This window comes from Lactuca sativa, chromosome 7 (assembly GCF_002870075.4).
Source record: "Lactuca sativa cultivar Salinas chromosome 7, Lsat_Salinas_v11, whole genome shotgun sequence".
In the NCBI taxonomy this organism is placed as follows: domain Eukaryota; kingdom Viridiplantae; phylum Streptophyta; class Magnoliopsida; order Asterales; family Asteraceae; genus Lactuca; species Lactuca sativa.
In genome coordinates this window covers 63,988,558-64,005,417 of record NC_056629.2, presented here as the reverse complement: position 1 = coordinate 64,005,417, position 16,860 = coordinate 63,988,558, and the positions used below count along the sequence as shown (strand labels likewise).

General features: G+C 31.7%; 1 protein-coding gene across 1 annotated transcript; it reads left to right on the top strand.

Annotated features, from left to right (window-relative positions):
- The first annotated feature begins 4,324 nt into the window (after positions 1–4,324).
- On the top strand, positions 4,325–9,272 carry LOC111877813 (uncharacterized). The gene is made up of 14 exons (XM_023874320.3): positions 4,325–4,536; positions 5,335–5,508; positions 5,618–5,669; positions 5,756–5,863; positions 5,968–6,052; positions 6,143–6,647; positions 6,945–7,004; positions 7,174–7,272; positions 7,353–7,463; positions 7,538–7,609; positions 7,686–7,802; positions 8,017–8,166; positions 8,574–8,674; positions 8,745–9,272. The coding sequence occupies exons 1-14, from the start codon at positions 4,474–4,476 to the stop codon at positions 9,070–9,072; spliced, it is 2,025 nt and encodes a 674-aa protein (XP_023730088.1). The 5' UTR covers positions 4,325–4,473; the 3' UTR covers positions 9,073–9,272.
- Positions 9,273–16,860: the final 7,588 nt, after the last annotated feature.

The following is a 16,860-nucleotide window of genomic DNA, read 5'->3' as shown; positions in this document are numbered from 1 at the left end:
AGAGAGAGAGAGAGAGAGATAGGTTCAGGTGTTCAAAGTATTTATTGTGTGATTGTATGCATAAATGTGAGCCAATAAAAATTAAACAAATAATTAAATATACTAATAAGGATAGATTAGTAATATTACATATACGTATTAATTAATATCCAAAATAAAAAACTGATATCCTTTATTTAAGGGATGGATTCCTTAAATATGGCTTCCATCTCAATAAATCTAAACTACGCTCCGATCTTTTTAGGAGGCGCCGGATCAGCCTCCACCAAGCCACCATTGTCGTCCACCTCCCCATTGGATTCAATTCTTGTTTTTCTGCATCTGATCGGTGATCAGTAGTTCACAGAGATCCAACAACCTACAATACGGTGGTCGACGGTGGGATTGTAACCGGTGGAAAGATTTTTAGAATCAATTTTAAAGTTTTGTGGGGAACTTTCTCGTGATGTCTCCACCTCATCCTGAAGAAGAACCTGCTTCCTCCTTTCTACGCTAAGTTTCCAGTCGACGTTTCTCTTTAGTGACGCCCACCTCTTGCCAATCTTCCAGTCGTTGCCTTTCCGCCAATTCTGCCCCTCCTCCAGAAAATTAGTAAGTTTCTATGCTCAATCTATGATATCGATTTTTCTGAAACTGAAATTGAAATCTGGAATCGATTTTCAAACTTTCAAATATGAAATCGATGAATGATGACGAGATGAAAGATTTTTGGACTAAATTGGTTTCTATCCCGTATTTTACTAATCCTGGTGGTATCAATTTTATGTGCCCTTGTATTTCAAATTTTAGGAAAGTTTTGCTGCATATAAGGTCAAAATTGGTTGTATGTTAATTTAAGAATTGTTCAACGTCAAAAGTTTAGAACTTCAATGAATGTCTTGAACCATATACATTTATTGAGAGCTTGGTTTCTCCCTAGTTTGATAACTTTTGAACATTTAATTTTACTTAGATGAATGTGTACACAATATTACTCTTAAGTTGATAAACTTTTGAAACTTTGATTTAATTTGAATATTTGATTCACATTTTGATAATGACATTTAGAAATTGTAATTTAATTTTACCCTTGAAATTTTCTACTAATTTCACATGTTTGATCTTTTGTTTGATTATGTTAATATATCTTTGTAATGATTCATTCATACTTTTTGTTTTCTAAATTGAAGGCCATTTTTTGAAGAATTATGTGGATGATCTGTTATGCTTTGATGTTCATCAGACCCGGTAAATATGAATGGAAGAATTCTAATGGAAGAATTACAGTGAGTGTATTTGTTTTATGTTTCACTGTTTTATAATTCACTCTATCACGTTTTTGTATCTCACAAGGGTTTGGTAATTTTTACGATTAAGAAATCGATACTTACCATTTGGTTTGTTTTATGATAATGTCAAATAAGTATTTGTTAAAATGCCTAAAAAAGAATCTAACCATGTGGTATGCATTTTGTCAGAATTACTAGCAACTCGTGTGGTCTAGAATTGTCCTTACGTATTATGATCATATTCTATTGCCCTATTTTTCTGTCAGAATTACAACTCACATTGCTAATTTTAAATGTTGTATGCATTCTGCCAAAGTTTAAAATGCCATATTCTGTTAGAATTAAATGGTAATTGCACTTTAGATTTAATGATTCTTTTAGAATTTTTTTTTTCTTATTAATTTTTTTTGTAATAGATGTTTATGTCGAAATGCCACTTATTCTGACAGAATATGATTTCATGACAATTATTCTCATAAAATGTTATGGTCAAAGGCACGAATGAATGACTTGAAGACCTTATAGAAATGGCTTGAAGAATGAATCAAAGATTCATCACACACAAAATATCAGAATGTTTTTATTTTATTTTATTTTAAGAATTACACTTGTTATTTTTTCAGAATGTTTTTTTGCATCACAATCATACAATGTAATTATTTGATATATTATTATTTCAAGAATCGATTTTGTGTATTCCTTCATAATATATTTCGTTATGCTTTCTTCTTATTTATGTCTTCTTAAAAGATGTCATAAACCACCATTCTAAAAGAATGTCATTTCAACGGAATAAAATCCGGTATAATTAAAAATTATGTTAAATTTGAATTGATTAAAAAAAATAAGAAATTTTAAATCAGGAGAATTAATTATCCCTAAAAATATGGAATTTTCCTTTTTTAAATTTATTTCAATTGACTAAAATACCCTTATAGTGAAATTATATTGTATTTTTCAATTATTTTTAATTCAGTAATATTTATTAATTACTTTCTTAAAATATCTAAAATAATTGGCCCACAATCATTCATACATTAATACAATAATTAGTTTTAATAGAATAACATAAGTATATATATATATATATATATATATATATATATATATATATATATATATATATATGATTCAACACAAAACCAAAAGAACTCGTAGAACTTTAACACCAAATTTTTTTACCATTAGATCAAATTATATTCATTAAGATTATGATGGTAAAAACATAAAATAGTATTTAATTAACAAGAAATAACAAAAACATATTAAATCCCATAAAAATAAGAATTCATTAACTCTAATTAATATACATCCAAAATATCAAATTATCAGCAATATTAGAAATCAAGATCCCAAAATAATTGAAGATTCCAAAAATACATATCCTGCTTATTTATAAACTTACTGTAATTGTTAGATTCCAAAAATACATATCCTGCTTATTTATAAACTTACTGTAATTGTTAAATTCTGAGCTTAAGTATATATTCAGTTATGAGTCATTTTCTTACATGTTCGCTACCGAACATGTATGAATGTGCCCATGTTTAGAAATGAACATCTTTACAAAAACATAGAAATTGGTAATATTCAATTATGAACATTTATACTTAAACCTAAAATTTGGTGATTTTCATACATGTTTGGTTTTGCACATATATTTATAAATATGAACATATGTTCATAAACGAACATTGTAATTCAAAAGATAACACACATGTCCTAAAGTCTTCATTTTAGAATTATTGTTGCAGAAACTTAGACTAAAGCTCACAACTTGCATCATTGATATCACCTAATATATTAGACTGTAGTAAAATAAATATAACAAATATTGTTAATGATATAATCAAGTAAGGAAAGAAATAACCCACATTGCAATTGCTTTTCTAGTTCAACCAACAAACCAGCAAACTTTTGTTTGTCATCTCCTAGTTCCATTTTAAGCTACATCACATGCTATTCATTCATATATAAAATCAATCCACATCAATTAATGTTGAAATACCCGGTCAACAAAAAGTCAAAAATTATCAGAATACTTTGTACTCGACAATACTTTGTACTCGACTTATTTTTCTGCCTTTTCGAACTCTAAGCATCTGAAAGAAAAAAGAAAAATGTCAAATGTTAGAAACATTGTAGATACATAAAATATAGAGAGATGACAAACAACCTGTCTTTTTCCCCCCTTTGACATCAAGTATGTCAAGAGAGCATAATGTTTCCATCAATGATTGCGGTAGTAGTGGTGGATGGATGTGTTGTAGGGGTGAGTGTGGGTTGGTAGGGGTGTAGTTGGTTGGGGGTGGGTATGTGTTTATATTTTAGAAATTTTTTGAAATTAAATAAATATGAAAAACAATGATTATCGGTTTTTAAAAATTTTCTAAGTTCTTTGTAATTTTGAAAAACGGAAAATTTTCAATTCTTAATGAAAAATTTAGAAAAATTGTCGAGCTAGACGTGTCTTCAAAATTCTAATTTTTCTTGATTTTTTTTTTCCGAAAAAGCGACTCATTTTTCTGTAACTAAAGGCACGTTTAAGTTGTCAAAATAACTCACATTTTATTGTTAGACAAGTAATAAATTCATCACTTATTGTTAGACAAGTGATAAATTAACATATTCTAAAAATACTTAAACAAATTACTAAAAAACAACAGATTTTAATTGATATCGTCGACAAAAGAGAACGTTTAATGATCACCCACCACAGGTAACCAACCGAGGGACTGAAAACGCGCTAAGAGGCAATTCCTTCGTCATGGAATATAACTGCTATTCTTAGCCTTTAAGTTATTGAATTATCCTTATTTTGGTTTTATATTCAAGTGGAACATTGTTAAGATATATACTTATATAAATAATAACAATAATAATGAATACAATTATTATGCAATTCAAACAATATATAAATATTCATTGTATTAGTAACCGATCATCACAAACTCATAAAATTAAATCAATTGCTATAACAAACAGTTAAATAAAAACTATTTTAGTGAAAGTAAATTGTTATAAGTATATATTAAATCTAAAAACATAAAACAAAACGGTTTATTCCACAACATTTATATCAGATTCTAGAGTTTCATCTTAACCCCCAATCTCCACCTTACTCTGTTCTAATTCTCTCCGTATCGGAAGAAATCCAGCTCATCACCGCGTTCCTCTTTCCTAATTGCATCTATCGCCGGCAGCGATGCACGAAACTGATATTCACGATTTGTCCGACGACGCCGATTATGCTGCAGCGTCGAAACAAGTAAGCAACTCCATCTTACTATATGTAATATCAATCCTGAAATTAGAAGTAAATTGTCGTTTCTTTCTAAACTATTGCGTCTTGTAGTCTTAGTTGAGAATTAGTTGTGAATTGATTTGAATGGTAATGATGCGAATTGAATTTAGTTTGAGTGTTTAGGCGGCGAGGTTAAAGGTTATTGGTTTCGAGTAAGTTAGGGCTCCTGCGATCAAGTTTGTTAGTGATAGAAGTTGAATCGTGTTTGGTGATTGAATGCGATCTGTTATCATTTGATCACTTTGGTAGCATGATCTGTTACTGTTTGTACTTGTAGTGGTCTAATTGGAAAGCTATTGATGCGTACTCATATTTATGCGAAACTCGCTAGGCAGTAGTTCAATTGGATTTATTCAGAAGCTGTTGGCTTGATCTGTGTTTTAGGGCTTGGTTAAGCACTGTTAGTAATAGTAGCTGGATAAGTTAACAAATTACTTCATATTGATTGGAAGTGATCTTCTTAGTTGATAACTGTAACTAGGTCAAGGGAGAAACTTCTAAAAGTTTTTGTGTCTATATCTATGTTTGACTTGATCAAAATTGCTTTCATAGAATTCAACTATTTTATGTTAAAAGTTCACTTAATGTTAAAGTTATTGATGTGAAATTCATGATTAAGCTATGCTTGCTTGTGTTTTGGATTTAGAGTGATAAATCATTACTAATCAGTTCATTTAATCAGTTCGTGTTGCTTTACATTGAATTTATTTAGAAGCCCAAGTCTTGTATCCTTAGGTTCAACCTATTTTCAATATGTTTTAGGGCTCATCAAGTGTGACCCGTAGTGACAGTAGCAAGAAAAGCTCTTCTAGTGATCCAGAAGATGCACAAATAGTTTACCTCAAGGATAATGTCACAATTCATCCAACTCAATATGCCACAGAAAGGATCAGTGGGCGTTTGAAGTTGATCAAACAAGGTTCTTCACTATATATGGTAATGCCCTACTCCTATTCCTCTAAAGTTCTATTTTAGTCTTTTATAATTCATGTTCTTTTAGGTTGTTTATTATAGTTGTAAGATATACTTGTTTTTGTCATAATAGACATGGATACCTTATAAAGGCCAAAGCTCAAATCCAAGGCTTTCTGAGAAAGGTTAGTCTCGTCTTTTGACTCTTTATATGTATATGCAATTATGTATACAATTATGTCTTTTGACTCTTTGATGTTGATTTTTGCAGATAAAAATTTGTACACCATAAGAGCAGTACCATTTTCTGATATCCAGTCAATTCGTAGGCATACACCAACAATTGGGTGGCAGTATGTTATTGTTGTTTTATCATCTGGTATGTTGTCACTATAATTTGATCTTATTTATTTGTTTGCATTTGTGTATGCAATAAGGCAAAATATATTTATGATTTTGTAAATATTATCTACTTAATTTCAGGTCTAGCATTCCCTCCTCTTTACTTCTATAGTGGAGGAGTCCGGGAGTTTCTTGCTACAGTTAAACAGCATGTCCTTATTGTCAGGTTGGTGGTTTATGTCCAAAAAAGAATCTTTTTACAGTTTTGGTCCTTAAAAACATTATCTTCTAATATGATATTTTTAAAAACTTTCAGATCATCAGAAGATGCGAATGTCTTTCTTGTAAATAACTTTCAAGACCCTCTTCAAAGAACTTTGTCTTCATTGGAGCTTCCAAGATCTCTTGCAAATGGAACACCTTCATCTTCATTCAGAGGCTCTCCCTCTGATAACAACAATCAGGAGAGACTTGATACAGTCACCACTTCAGAAGACAATCATTCGGGCAGCGGGCAGCTAAACATCAGGCAGAGGCAAAAAACTCATGACCCTGCCCGAGATCTTTCCATTCAAGTTTTAGAAAAATTCTCTCTTGTCACAAGGTTTGCCCGGGAAACAACTTCCCAACTCTTCCGTGACAACCTTGTTGATGGTCATGGTCATGGTCAAAGTCAAAGTCAAAGTCAAAGTCAAAGTCAAAGTCAAGGTGAAAGGAGGAGAAATAATTGGGCTTCTAAAGACCACCAGCCTCTTGAAATGGCCCCCATTGATGACCCAATAGTTCCCAAATTAGTCCCTGTACCTTCTGACCCTATCGAGGTAATTAATATCAAAAAATAAAGATAAATTTTCATAATGGGTCCCTTTGGTTTGTAAAATATTGCACTTTGAAGACTTCTATGAAAAATGTCACGCCGCTGGTCCCTATGGTTTCGGAAATTGCATGAATGGTCCTTCTGGTGTTAACTTTAACTTTTGAGTAGTCAGGGTTTTTTTTTCCTAAATGACCAAAATGCCCTTGGACCAAATCTGAAAATTGTGTATACCTCAAGGATCAATTCTGAAAATTTGAAATTTTTTTATATGTATTAATTATAAAGTTATTATTTTTGGCAGTTTGATAAGTTATCACTGGTATGGGGAAAACCAAGGCAGCATCCTTTGGGGGTTGAAGAGGTAAATACACATTTGTTTTTAATTTTTTATATGGTAAATTTCAGGAAATAGCAACACATTTCATTATTTTGGTAAAAAAAAGTAAAGTATGTTGCTTTTCCATGTAAGTTGCCCTTTTATATAAAATTAATAGAAAAATAAATCAAGTAATGTTATTTCTGTTATACAGTGGTCAAGCTTTTTGGATTATGAAGGCCGAATCATGGATCCAGATGCTTTAAAAAAGAGAATATTCTACGGGGGAGTGGAACACAACTTGCGAAAAGAGGTTTTTATATTTTGGTACAATTTACACATTTACCCTTTCGGCTAATTTTAACTGAATCTGTTAATGACATGTAATTCCAGGTTTGGGCATTTTTATTGGGGTATTATTCATACGATTCCACATATGCAGAGAGGCAGTATGTTGTCTCAGTTAAAACAGCAGAGTACATGACTATCAAAAACCAGTGGCAGGTAAATGACTATTTTGCCCTTCCAACTTGTATCACTCACATATTTATTATATTTATTGCAATTTCATCTTGCAGAGTATTTCCCCAGAACAGGCTAAAAGGTTTACAAAATTTAGAGAAAGGAGGGGTTTGATTGAGAAAGATGTGGTATGAAAATGGCCATACTTTTCATATTATTTAAAATTTGGTTTTTTATTTAAATGTTTTTATTTCTGTTTTGAAGGTAAGGACTGACAGGTCATTATCGTTCTATGAGGGTGATGATAATCCAAATGTACGCCTTTTGCATGATATATTGCTGACTTACTCATTCTACAACTTTGATCTTGGTTATTGCCAGGTAACATGCCACTATTATTTTTAGAGTAAATTACAATTTCGTCCTTGTGGTATTTCAAAAGTTATGGTTTTCATCTAGATATTGCATTTTTTTGCACAAGTGTTTGATAAAGTTTAGTTTTGTTGCAAGATTTGTCCCTGGTACTGATGGTGTTAAAAAATGTCCGTGAAGTCCAAGTAAAATGACTATTTTACCCCTGTCTTTTTTCTCACAGGGCATGAGTGATCTCCTCTCTCCTATATTGTTCATCATGCAAGATGAATCAGAAGCTTTCTGGTGTTTTGTTTCTTTAATGGAAAGATTAGGACCAAATTTCAACCGTGATCAAAACGGCATGCACTCTCAACTCTTTGCACTATCAAAGGTCCACTCTCTTTCTCAAATATATAACAAGGGTATTTTGGTCATTTAATAAAAGAAAAGGAGGAATAAAACTGAATTCCTTCCCACCCGCCCGGCCACCCCTATGAATGGTTGAACTCCAAATATGAAATTCGAAGGAATTTGACGGAATTGATTTTTATCCAATTTTTCAAAATACACCATGGAATGGAATCTGTAATTCCAATTCCGCTGGAATCCACGATTCCAATTCTTAGCTGCGATTATCGAACATGGAATTCCAAGAAATCTGAAAAGAGTTGAATTGAGTCCAAATTGTCGACCAAACATGTCATGAAAATGGAATCTCGAATTCCAATTCCGCCGGAATCCGCGTTTCCATTCCTTAGTTGCGGTTTCTAACATTTATTTTATTGTTTAATATGGCAGCTGGTGGAACTCCTCGACAGCCCATTACACAACTACTTCAAACAAAACGACTGCTTGAATTACTTCTTCTGTTTCCGCTGGATCCTCATCCAATTCAAAAGGCAAGTGTAAAATTACTCTTCTACCCTCACAAAGCCACAATACTAACTAAATTCCACCACATGATTTCAGGGAATTCGAATACGATAAAACATTAAGGCTATGGGAAGTATTATGGACACACTATCTAAGCGAACACCTTCACCTATACGTATGCATAGCAATTCTCAAAAGACACCGAGGCAAAATAATGGGGGAGGAAATGGACTTTGATACCCTTTTGAAATTCATAAATGAATTGAGTGGTCAAATCGAGCTTGACCCGGTTCTTCGTGATGCCGAGGCTTTATGTGTGTGTGCCGGTGAAAATGGGGCGGCTTCAATTCCACCCGGAACTCCCCCGGCATTGCCGATTCCGGAGGCGTCCATATATCAACAGCAAGATGATGAGGTGTTGTAGAACCAAGGAAATATCAAGGTAAGTATTTGTTTTTGGAATGTTAATTTTGATATTTGAAAAAAAAATTGTTTTATTTTGCAAGTTGTGAAAATACAAGACTGGTGGTAAAGATGGAGTTGTGGGATATTGTGTATATTCAGTTTATTTAATCATAAAATGTTCTAAATATGTTGTTTAACATAAAAAATAAATTTTACATACATGCAGTTAATTTGGTAAAATTGTTTGACAAATTATGCTTATACATATTTTTCTTAGTGTTAAAACAGTGGTAAAATGGTCAATTGGTTGCCATTAAGTTAGCAAGTATTTTTAAATGAGCTAGAAAAACAATATATTGATGCCTGTTTATTTAAGTCGATGGACAGTGTATTATATTTCGTCAAAACAATAAGCTAATAAACGATTTAAATTAACAGTCTTGAATATATAGCATATGTTACAATTGAAATGATCGATTAGTCAAACTTTGTAGGAACAAATTGTATATGTAAAAGAATCACACTTTAAGCATGGTGTAAATAGATGGTGAAACATCAAATATGGTGTTTTATTATCTGACACATGTTAGAAACGGTATTGTGAGAAATAGAATATCATATATGCAAATTGAATAAAATTTTGATGTTATGGTTGGAGATGCTTTAAATGGAAGATTTGTTAACACGATAGTATTTTTTCAATACCAACACCGAAAGAACACTTAGTATATGATATTTTAATATCAACTTATTTAGTGCATTGCCTTTCATGCATTTGGGTGTCGCGGTTGTTCATTGTATGTCACATATTTCTTCGTGGTCAGGGCTTTTGGATCGGTTTGGGAACAGGCTTTCGGTTTGGAAAGCTAAATCTAATTCTTATTGGGGGACACCTTATTTTATTGAAGTATGTTCTAGGGTCCATTGGGATGTATCACGTCTTTCTTTCCGGTTTCTATTTCGGTTTTGTGTTTTTTGAGTCTCTTAGAGTTAGATTCTTTTGGGGAGCTGATTTAGGACAAAGATGCATGCACTAGGTTAGTTGGGGCAGAGTGTTAGCTACCAAAAAGGAAGGTGGTCTAGGTGTAGGAAGTTTGTTTTCATACAATTGAGCTCTGGTTTTAAACGGAAGTGAATTAATTACTCAAAATTGATTATTTAACTCTATCAAATTACTTATGTATTTTTATAAACAATTGAATCAATCACAAAACAATTTTAACTAAATAAATTAAGTTATATTAGAAAATACTACTAGTATAAATATCCCCCAAAACACCGCAGACTTTTCGCTTAAAATCTAGAAAAAAAAAGGTCTTCAAGAAAAAGCAGTGGAATCCTTTTTTGCATCAAAGAAATTCTCATATGTAAAATGCATTGCATTTATTGAGGGGTCCACATTAATTTCTCCAACCCACTATACCTTTTTGTTGCCGGAATTGTAACCCACTGGTGCTGCCGGTATCATTCTTGCCCATCGAATTTGTTTGACCTTATACATGTCAACTTGTTCTCACATCAGTTTCATATCAACTTTTCTTTCGAATATTTATTCTGTCTTTTTCCGACACAACGTATAAAAATAATAACATTTTTATCACATTAAAAACATACAAAACAATATATATATATATATATATATATATATATATATATATATATATATATATATATATATATATATATATATATATATATATATATATATATATATATATATATATATATAAATTTTAAGCACATGGAGAGAGAGAGCAAATAAGTGGCACCACTCTTGATTGGGCAATCCACAATCCCTAGTGGTACCACCAACCCAAACCGAACCACTCTGGCCACCCTTGGATGCATATTAACATATACATACTCGGTATCATTCATTATTAAATGATATGATTACCATTATATTACAAAAATAAAGCTTGAAGATTTTCAAACTTTACATTGGTGAGTTTATTAATCCGAGCATTAAAGTCCTAACTTATAACTTAAAGGCTAAAACCGAAGGGGCCAAAAGAGAGTTGCAATTAAGTAAGTACGTGATTGATAAGAAACGGGGTATCAGTTTTTGTTTCCTTTTATGACTAGAGGTACAACTGTCATTTACCCTTAATGTAATGGCAGTAAATTTCAGTCGTAAATTCAAAGCACACACAATAATAGGCAGACAAGGTAGGTGGTTATGAGTTATTTCACACACCCTTTTGTGGTAAACGTCTTTTTTTTTTTTCTCTTTTTTTTATATTCATTCATTTTGTTTACATTTTATTAGACAAACTAGAAATTGCCTCCATTCGTTTCGCCCATTCGTTTTGAGGAGTACAAATGCCGGAGTTTATTTATTTCTGTTTTGTGTAATTTGCAAAATTTTCTATTAGCTAGAACCATTTTCTATTTTTTTTTAAACAGATGGACCAAAGAGTATACTATTAAAACATATGGACCATTTTTGTAAAAAAAACATACACAATGACCTTTTCTCTAAGGTATAAGAAATCTTTTACTTTTTTACTGTCACATTAATTTTTCCTTATTTTCCTTTCCCTCGTCAAAAAACAATTTTTCTGCACTTTCCTTTTCCTCATCAAAAAACGGAAAATAATGACTTTTCACTTTTTACTGTCTTTCAGTTTTATTTTTATTTTTAAATAAAAATAATTGGTTTTTATGATTTATAATTCAAAAGATAAACATAATTTTTTAAAAATTAATAAACACAAAAATTAATTAAAATAAAAACACTTCATTACTTAAAATAAAAATTACATAAAAACAAATTAATAATAATAAAAAAACCCTAGAAAACAACCAAGATTTAAGAAAACATAACCTAAATTAAAAAAAACGAAACGATCCATAAGAAATATATATGTTCTTATGATCTCTTTATTCTTCAAAACTAGCTTGATGGTCGGTCCCGAAAGATGATCGGTGTTTTCCATCAAAAACTTCATATCCTTCATTTCTTGCCTTTCCGCCCGTTCCTTTTTTTCGGATTCTTTTTCTTTGTCGAATGGCAAACTTTTAGAGAAATTCAGATTGTATTGATCAAATGTCGTAGTCATTTTCCGCATTTTATCTACGTCCATGCTGAAATCTGATGCACCGGAAGAAGTCTCATTCCCCTTTTGTTTTGCTTTGTCCTTACCCATCGGCCGAACAATTTCTTCTAACTCGAGTTAATCATCGTTATTTAAATCTAGCCCGATACGAGCAACGGAAGAAGTTATACATCTACTGGAGCCCGTTTTTGTTCTTTTTGATTATCTTTCTTCTCATAGTATAAAATCTTGTTCGTATTTTTTCCACCCTGGGCTAAGAATTAAAAATTTTCAATACTCATACGACTTGAATGCCTTTCCCGTTTCCTTGCGAAAAATAATGCAAAGCCTCTTAAAGAATTTCTTCATCTCCTTGACCGTTCCTCCTTTGAGTTTTTAGGTTGTTGTACAACCCGTTCCTTTTTTAGATGACTTTTGCTATTTCTCGAAACTTTGAATTCAGTTGATGGTACTCTTCATCTTCTTTACCCAACGCCTTGCGAAATCTCTCAAGAATATGAACCCAAAAGTGATCTATGGTTGTGCATTTCCCTTCGTTGAATCCTCCGAAATGTCAACCCAAGCTTTTGTCAACACTAGCTCATCTTGGGGACTCCATGTTGTCAGCCTCTGCCTTGTAGTCTCTGCACCGGTTGTTTTCCTTTGTGGTATGGTGGGGGTGGTGTAGGTAGAGTTTTCCGTATAATTTCTTCCTCCGACTCATCGGGGCTTTCGTATAGTGGTTGAGAGTGAGAGGTTGGTTTGGCTTTGAGTTTGCGATTGATGGAGTAGGGTTTGGCTTTGGGGTTAATTCGGTGAAAGTTGATCGGGAAAAACGACAAAGTTTGTGAACATATTTGGAGTAACATTTGGCAGTTGCATGGGGTAGAATTGCATAAAAAATTGGTATTGAAATTGTGGAGGAGATTGAATGAGGGCATCCAGTTGGGGACGATAAACCACTTGAGATGGATTGATGGCGAAAATGTTTCGAATTGGGGTGCTTGAACTCGAAACATTGGATTTTCTTCTTCTATCGGATGTTAGGATTCATTTTTTATAAGAAAATAGAGGGAAATTGATAGAAGAATGTGTGAATTTGAAAGTGAAAGTAATGAGGTATTTATAGAAGTGTAAAAGTGTAAAATATGTGTGTGTGTGTGAGCATTTGGATCAGACCGGTTTCAGAGAATATTTTGGACCATGGACTGGACCGGACCAGAGGAGACTTACCGGGTCCAAGTCCATGTTCATGTCCATGTCCGGGTTTTCCAGTTCTTGGGCCTGTTTGGACTGGTACAAGCTTACATGCATATGGTACAACTTGTTAAAATATGTTTTTGGGTTTAACGAATACGTTGATTGGTTTGATACATTACAACTCATTAAAATGAATACTTTTTGGGATTTTGGGTTTGATACGGTACAACTCGAAAAATGAATATGTTTCCATTTCTTGTTCCTTTTAGAGTCAAACTTTGATTGTTTATACTTTATACCATTTGTTTGAAGGATTGTAACTCATTGAATATAACACCAAAACAACAAAATTATAGTCTAAAATCATCTACAAACTCTAAATTACACGTTGGAAAAAAACTGCATCCTAATTCGACGTAAAACAAATAACATATGCTTGTTTAGAGAATTTCACAGACTACAAAAGTTTAAATTTCTTGCTGAAGAGCTGAAATATTTCAGCTTTGATATCTCATTTCTGAAGGATTATAACCCATCAAATATAAGACCAAAAACTACAAAATTATAATCTAAAATCATCTACAAACTACAAATTACACGTTGGAAGAAACCACATGTCAATCCCCGACTTAAAATGAATAAGATACGATTGTTTAAAGAATTTCACAAAATACAAAAGTTAAAATGTCTTGCTGAAAAACTAAAATATTGCAGCTTTGATATCTTATATTTGAAGGATTATACCTCATCGAATATAACACCCAAAATAACAAAATTATAGCTAAAATCATATACAAACTCTCAATTACACGCTGGAAAAAACCGTATGTCAATCCAACTTACAATGAATGAGATATGCTTGTTTAAAAAGTTTCACAAAATACAATTTTTTTTTTGAAAAATAAGCCGGTCTAAAACTGGTTTTTACACAGAACCAGCTGGATCGTACCAATACAAAAATTGTATTTGTTTTGCTCAAATCCTAGAAATGTGAACCGATGCGAAGGTCCAAAAACAGTCTGGTTCGGTTTGGTTCGGTCCACATGTCCAAATGTTCATCCCTATATATATATATATATATATATATATATATATATATATATATATATATATATATATATATATATATATATATATATATATAGGGCTAGGTTATTTTGTTTATTACATCTATTGTGTGCCCGTAAGCACAATTATGGACCAATGGATGAATAAAACAATGGTCATGATCTGAGGGTCTATGATATTACAATAGGGTAACATGTACCATATAATCGCACAAATTTCAGCAGACGGATGTTTTGGTCAATTAACGTACATTAAAAAATGAAATTTTCGGATTTTAAGGGATAATTAATTTTCTTTTTTTAAATCTGAAAATTTTAAATTAATTCAAATTTAATTCTATTATAATTTCTAATACTAACCGATTTTATTCTGTCAGAATGACAGAGAGTCAAACATAAACTAGTAAATATATTTTCGATTTATTCTTGCAGAATATGGTTCATTCAATATATTTTTTATAATTAACATGCTTAAAGAATTATACAACATATTATCAAGAATAAAATTTTCTAAAGAATACAGATTTTAATTTTTAAGAATCACTAATTACATTAATTCATAAAGAATAAAACTAAACAATTATTACATTCATTCTGAAAAAAAAATGATTAATAATGGTTTAAGAATTACATTTATTCTTAAAGATTAAAACTAAGAATGGTTAAAAAAAATAAAAATAAAAACATCAAAATCTAACAAAAACACTAATCCATTCTGAAAGAATATTATTGTTAAGAAACACCTTATACATTATGGCATAATACATTCTGCTAGAATACTTTTGTTCTCCATGTTTTTTTTTCCACATCAATGACAGCCTCTTAAAAATCTATATCCACAAAGAAAACATAATCAACTTTAAAATATTAAAGCTTTTAGTATATTCTAAAAGAATAAAACTATAAATTCTAACAGAATGTGTTAGACATTAAAGGCTTTTAATTTATTCTAACATAATGTAATACTCAGGTCACTTGATCAAGTATTCCCCGAGTCACTTGATCCAAATAATCAACTTAATCTAATTACAATGATTCTAGGGCCTACATTGAAGCTAACACAGAGGAAAATACGTTGGAAAAAGGTCATATTACTACAAGCAAGAATGTGGGAAATATGACAGTTCAAAGATCACAAAAATTTCTGAACAAAGTAAAAGTGCTAAAAATATTGTTGTAACATCCAATGTTCTAAGGACTGTAACTCAACCAATATTAATCCAATTAAAATGACTTCCGAACCTAACTTATAGCTAACACAAATGAGAACATGAAAAAAAAATTAAATCATTCCAAGCTAGTATGAGAGAGATATGATAGTTCAAAGATTACAAAAAAATTGGTTGAAATATTTGATTCAAGCATTTTATCAAACAATTGGCGGGGAAAATCGGATGCTCAGATCTTTATACTCCATTTGATGAAACATACAACATATATAATTAATAAATACATGAATGTGACTAAATTTACAATAAAAGAGTGCATACCTTAAAATACTAACGAGTAATTTGAGATTCCATGCTATAAAATCGAGATTCCATTATGACAGAATTAGAATTTGATCTTCCATTCCGGCAGAATTGCTGTCAGGTACACCCATAATAAAAAATTTGTGGTAATTATCCAATCAAGACCACTGCTCTGTACATAAAAATTATACTTTTAATTTTTTGAATTTCTTGTTGGAGAAAAAATCCTTCAAATTTATTGTTAGAGAGAAAACTAAAAACATAAACAAAAAAAAAGTTCCAACCAACCCCATAATCTGGTTTCTTTTTTCCTTCATCCCCAAAGTCGAGTTTAGAGTTAGAAATCAAGTAGAAGAAAGATTAACAATTACTCACCAAATTAAAGGTTCCTGATGAAGAAGGAAGAAGGGTGCGATAATCCTTAAACACAAAAGCCTTTCTTTAATCTAGTATGAAATAAAGAGAGCTTGGGGGAAGATGGTTTGTGTGGGGGATTGAAACAAATGGTTTGCAGAATGAAGGAATAGAAGAAATTAGAGGGCTTATTTCTCTAGGAAAGAAGAAGATGGTGTGGTAACCGTAGGGAAGAAGGAGGGTGGCGGCGGTGGTGGAGTCCTCTAATTTGCGCTAGTGGTGGAGTAAGAAGAAGAATCGCAGGGATCATCAAGACAACAGAGATATGGAGGAAGAAAATTAAAGACGACAATTGTAGGGTTTTTTTCTACAGGTTTACACTCATCATCTTTCATAATTACCAGTGAAAGGTGACACGATCATCTTTCCTAATAAACAAGATTTACACTCATCGTCTGATTTTACGTTAAACGATTCCAACACTCCATTCTTTTATAGTTGGGCGATGTGTTTCTTGTTAATATGCCCATGGTGACAATGCCATAAGCATGTCTTTTCTAAACCACTAGAAGAATCAATACTAAAGACACTATTGCCAAGTTCATTCACACACACAACAGTTTCATACACGCCATTACAAGGATTAGCTTTAAAAATAAAAACACTAGTTTTATAA

Coding starts and splice junctions, on each gene's coding strand:
- LOC111877813 (XM_023874320.3), top strand. CDS start 4,474: ATGCACGAAACTGATATTCACGATTTGTCCGACGACGCCGATTATGCT. Junction 7,273..7,352: donor AACACAACTTGCGAAAAGAG/GTTTTTATATTT, acceptor ATGTAATTCCAG/GTTTGGGCATTTTTATTGGG. Junction 8,167..8,573: donor AACTCTTTGCACTATCAAAG/GTCCACTCTCTT, acceptor TTAATATGGCAG/CTGGTGGAACTCCTCGACAG.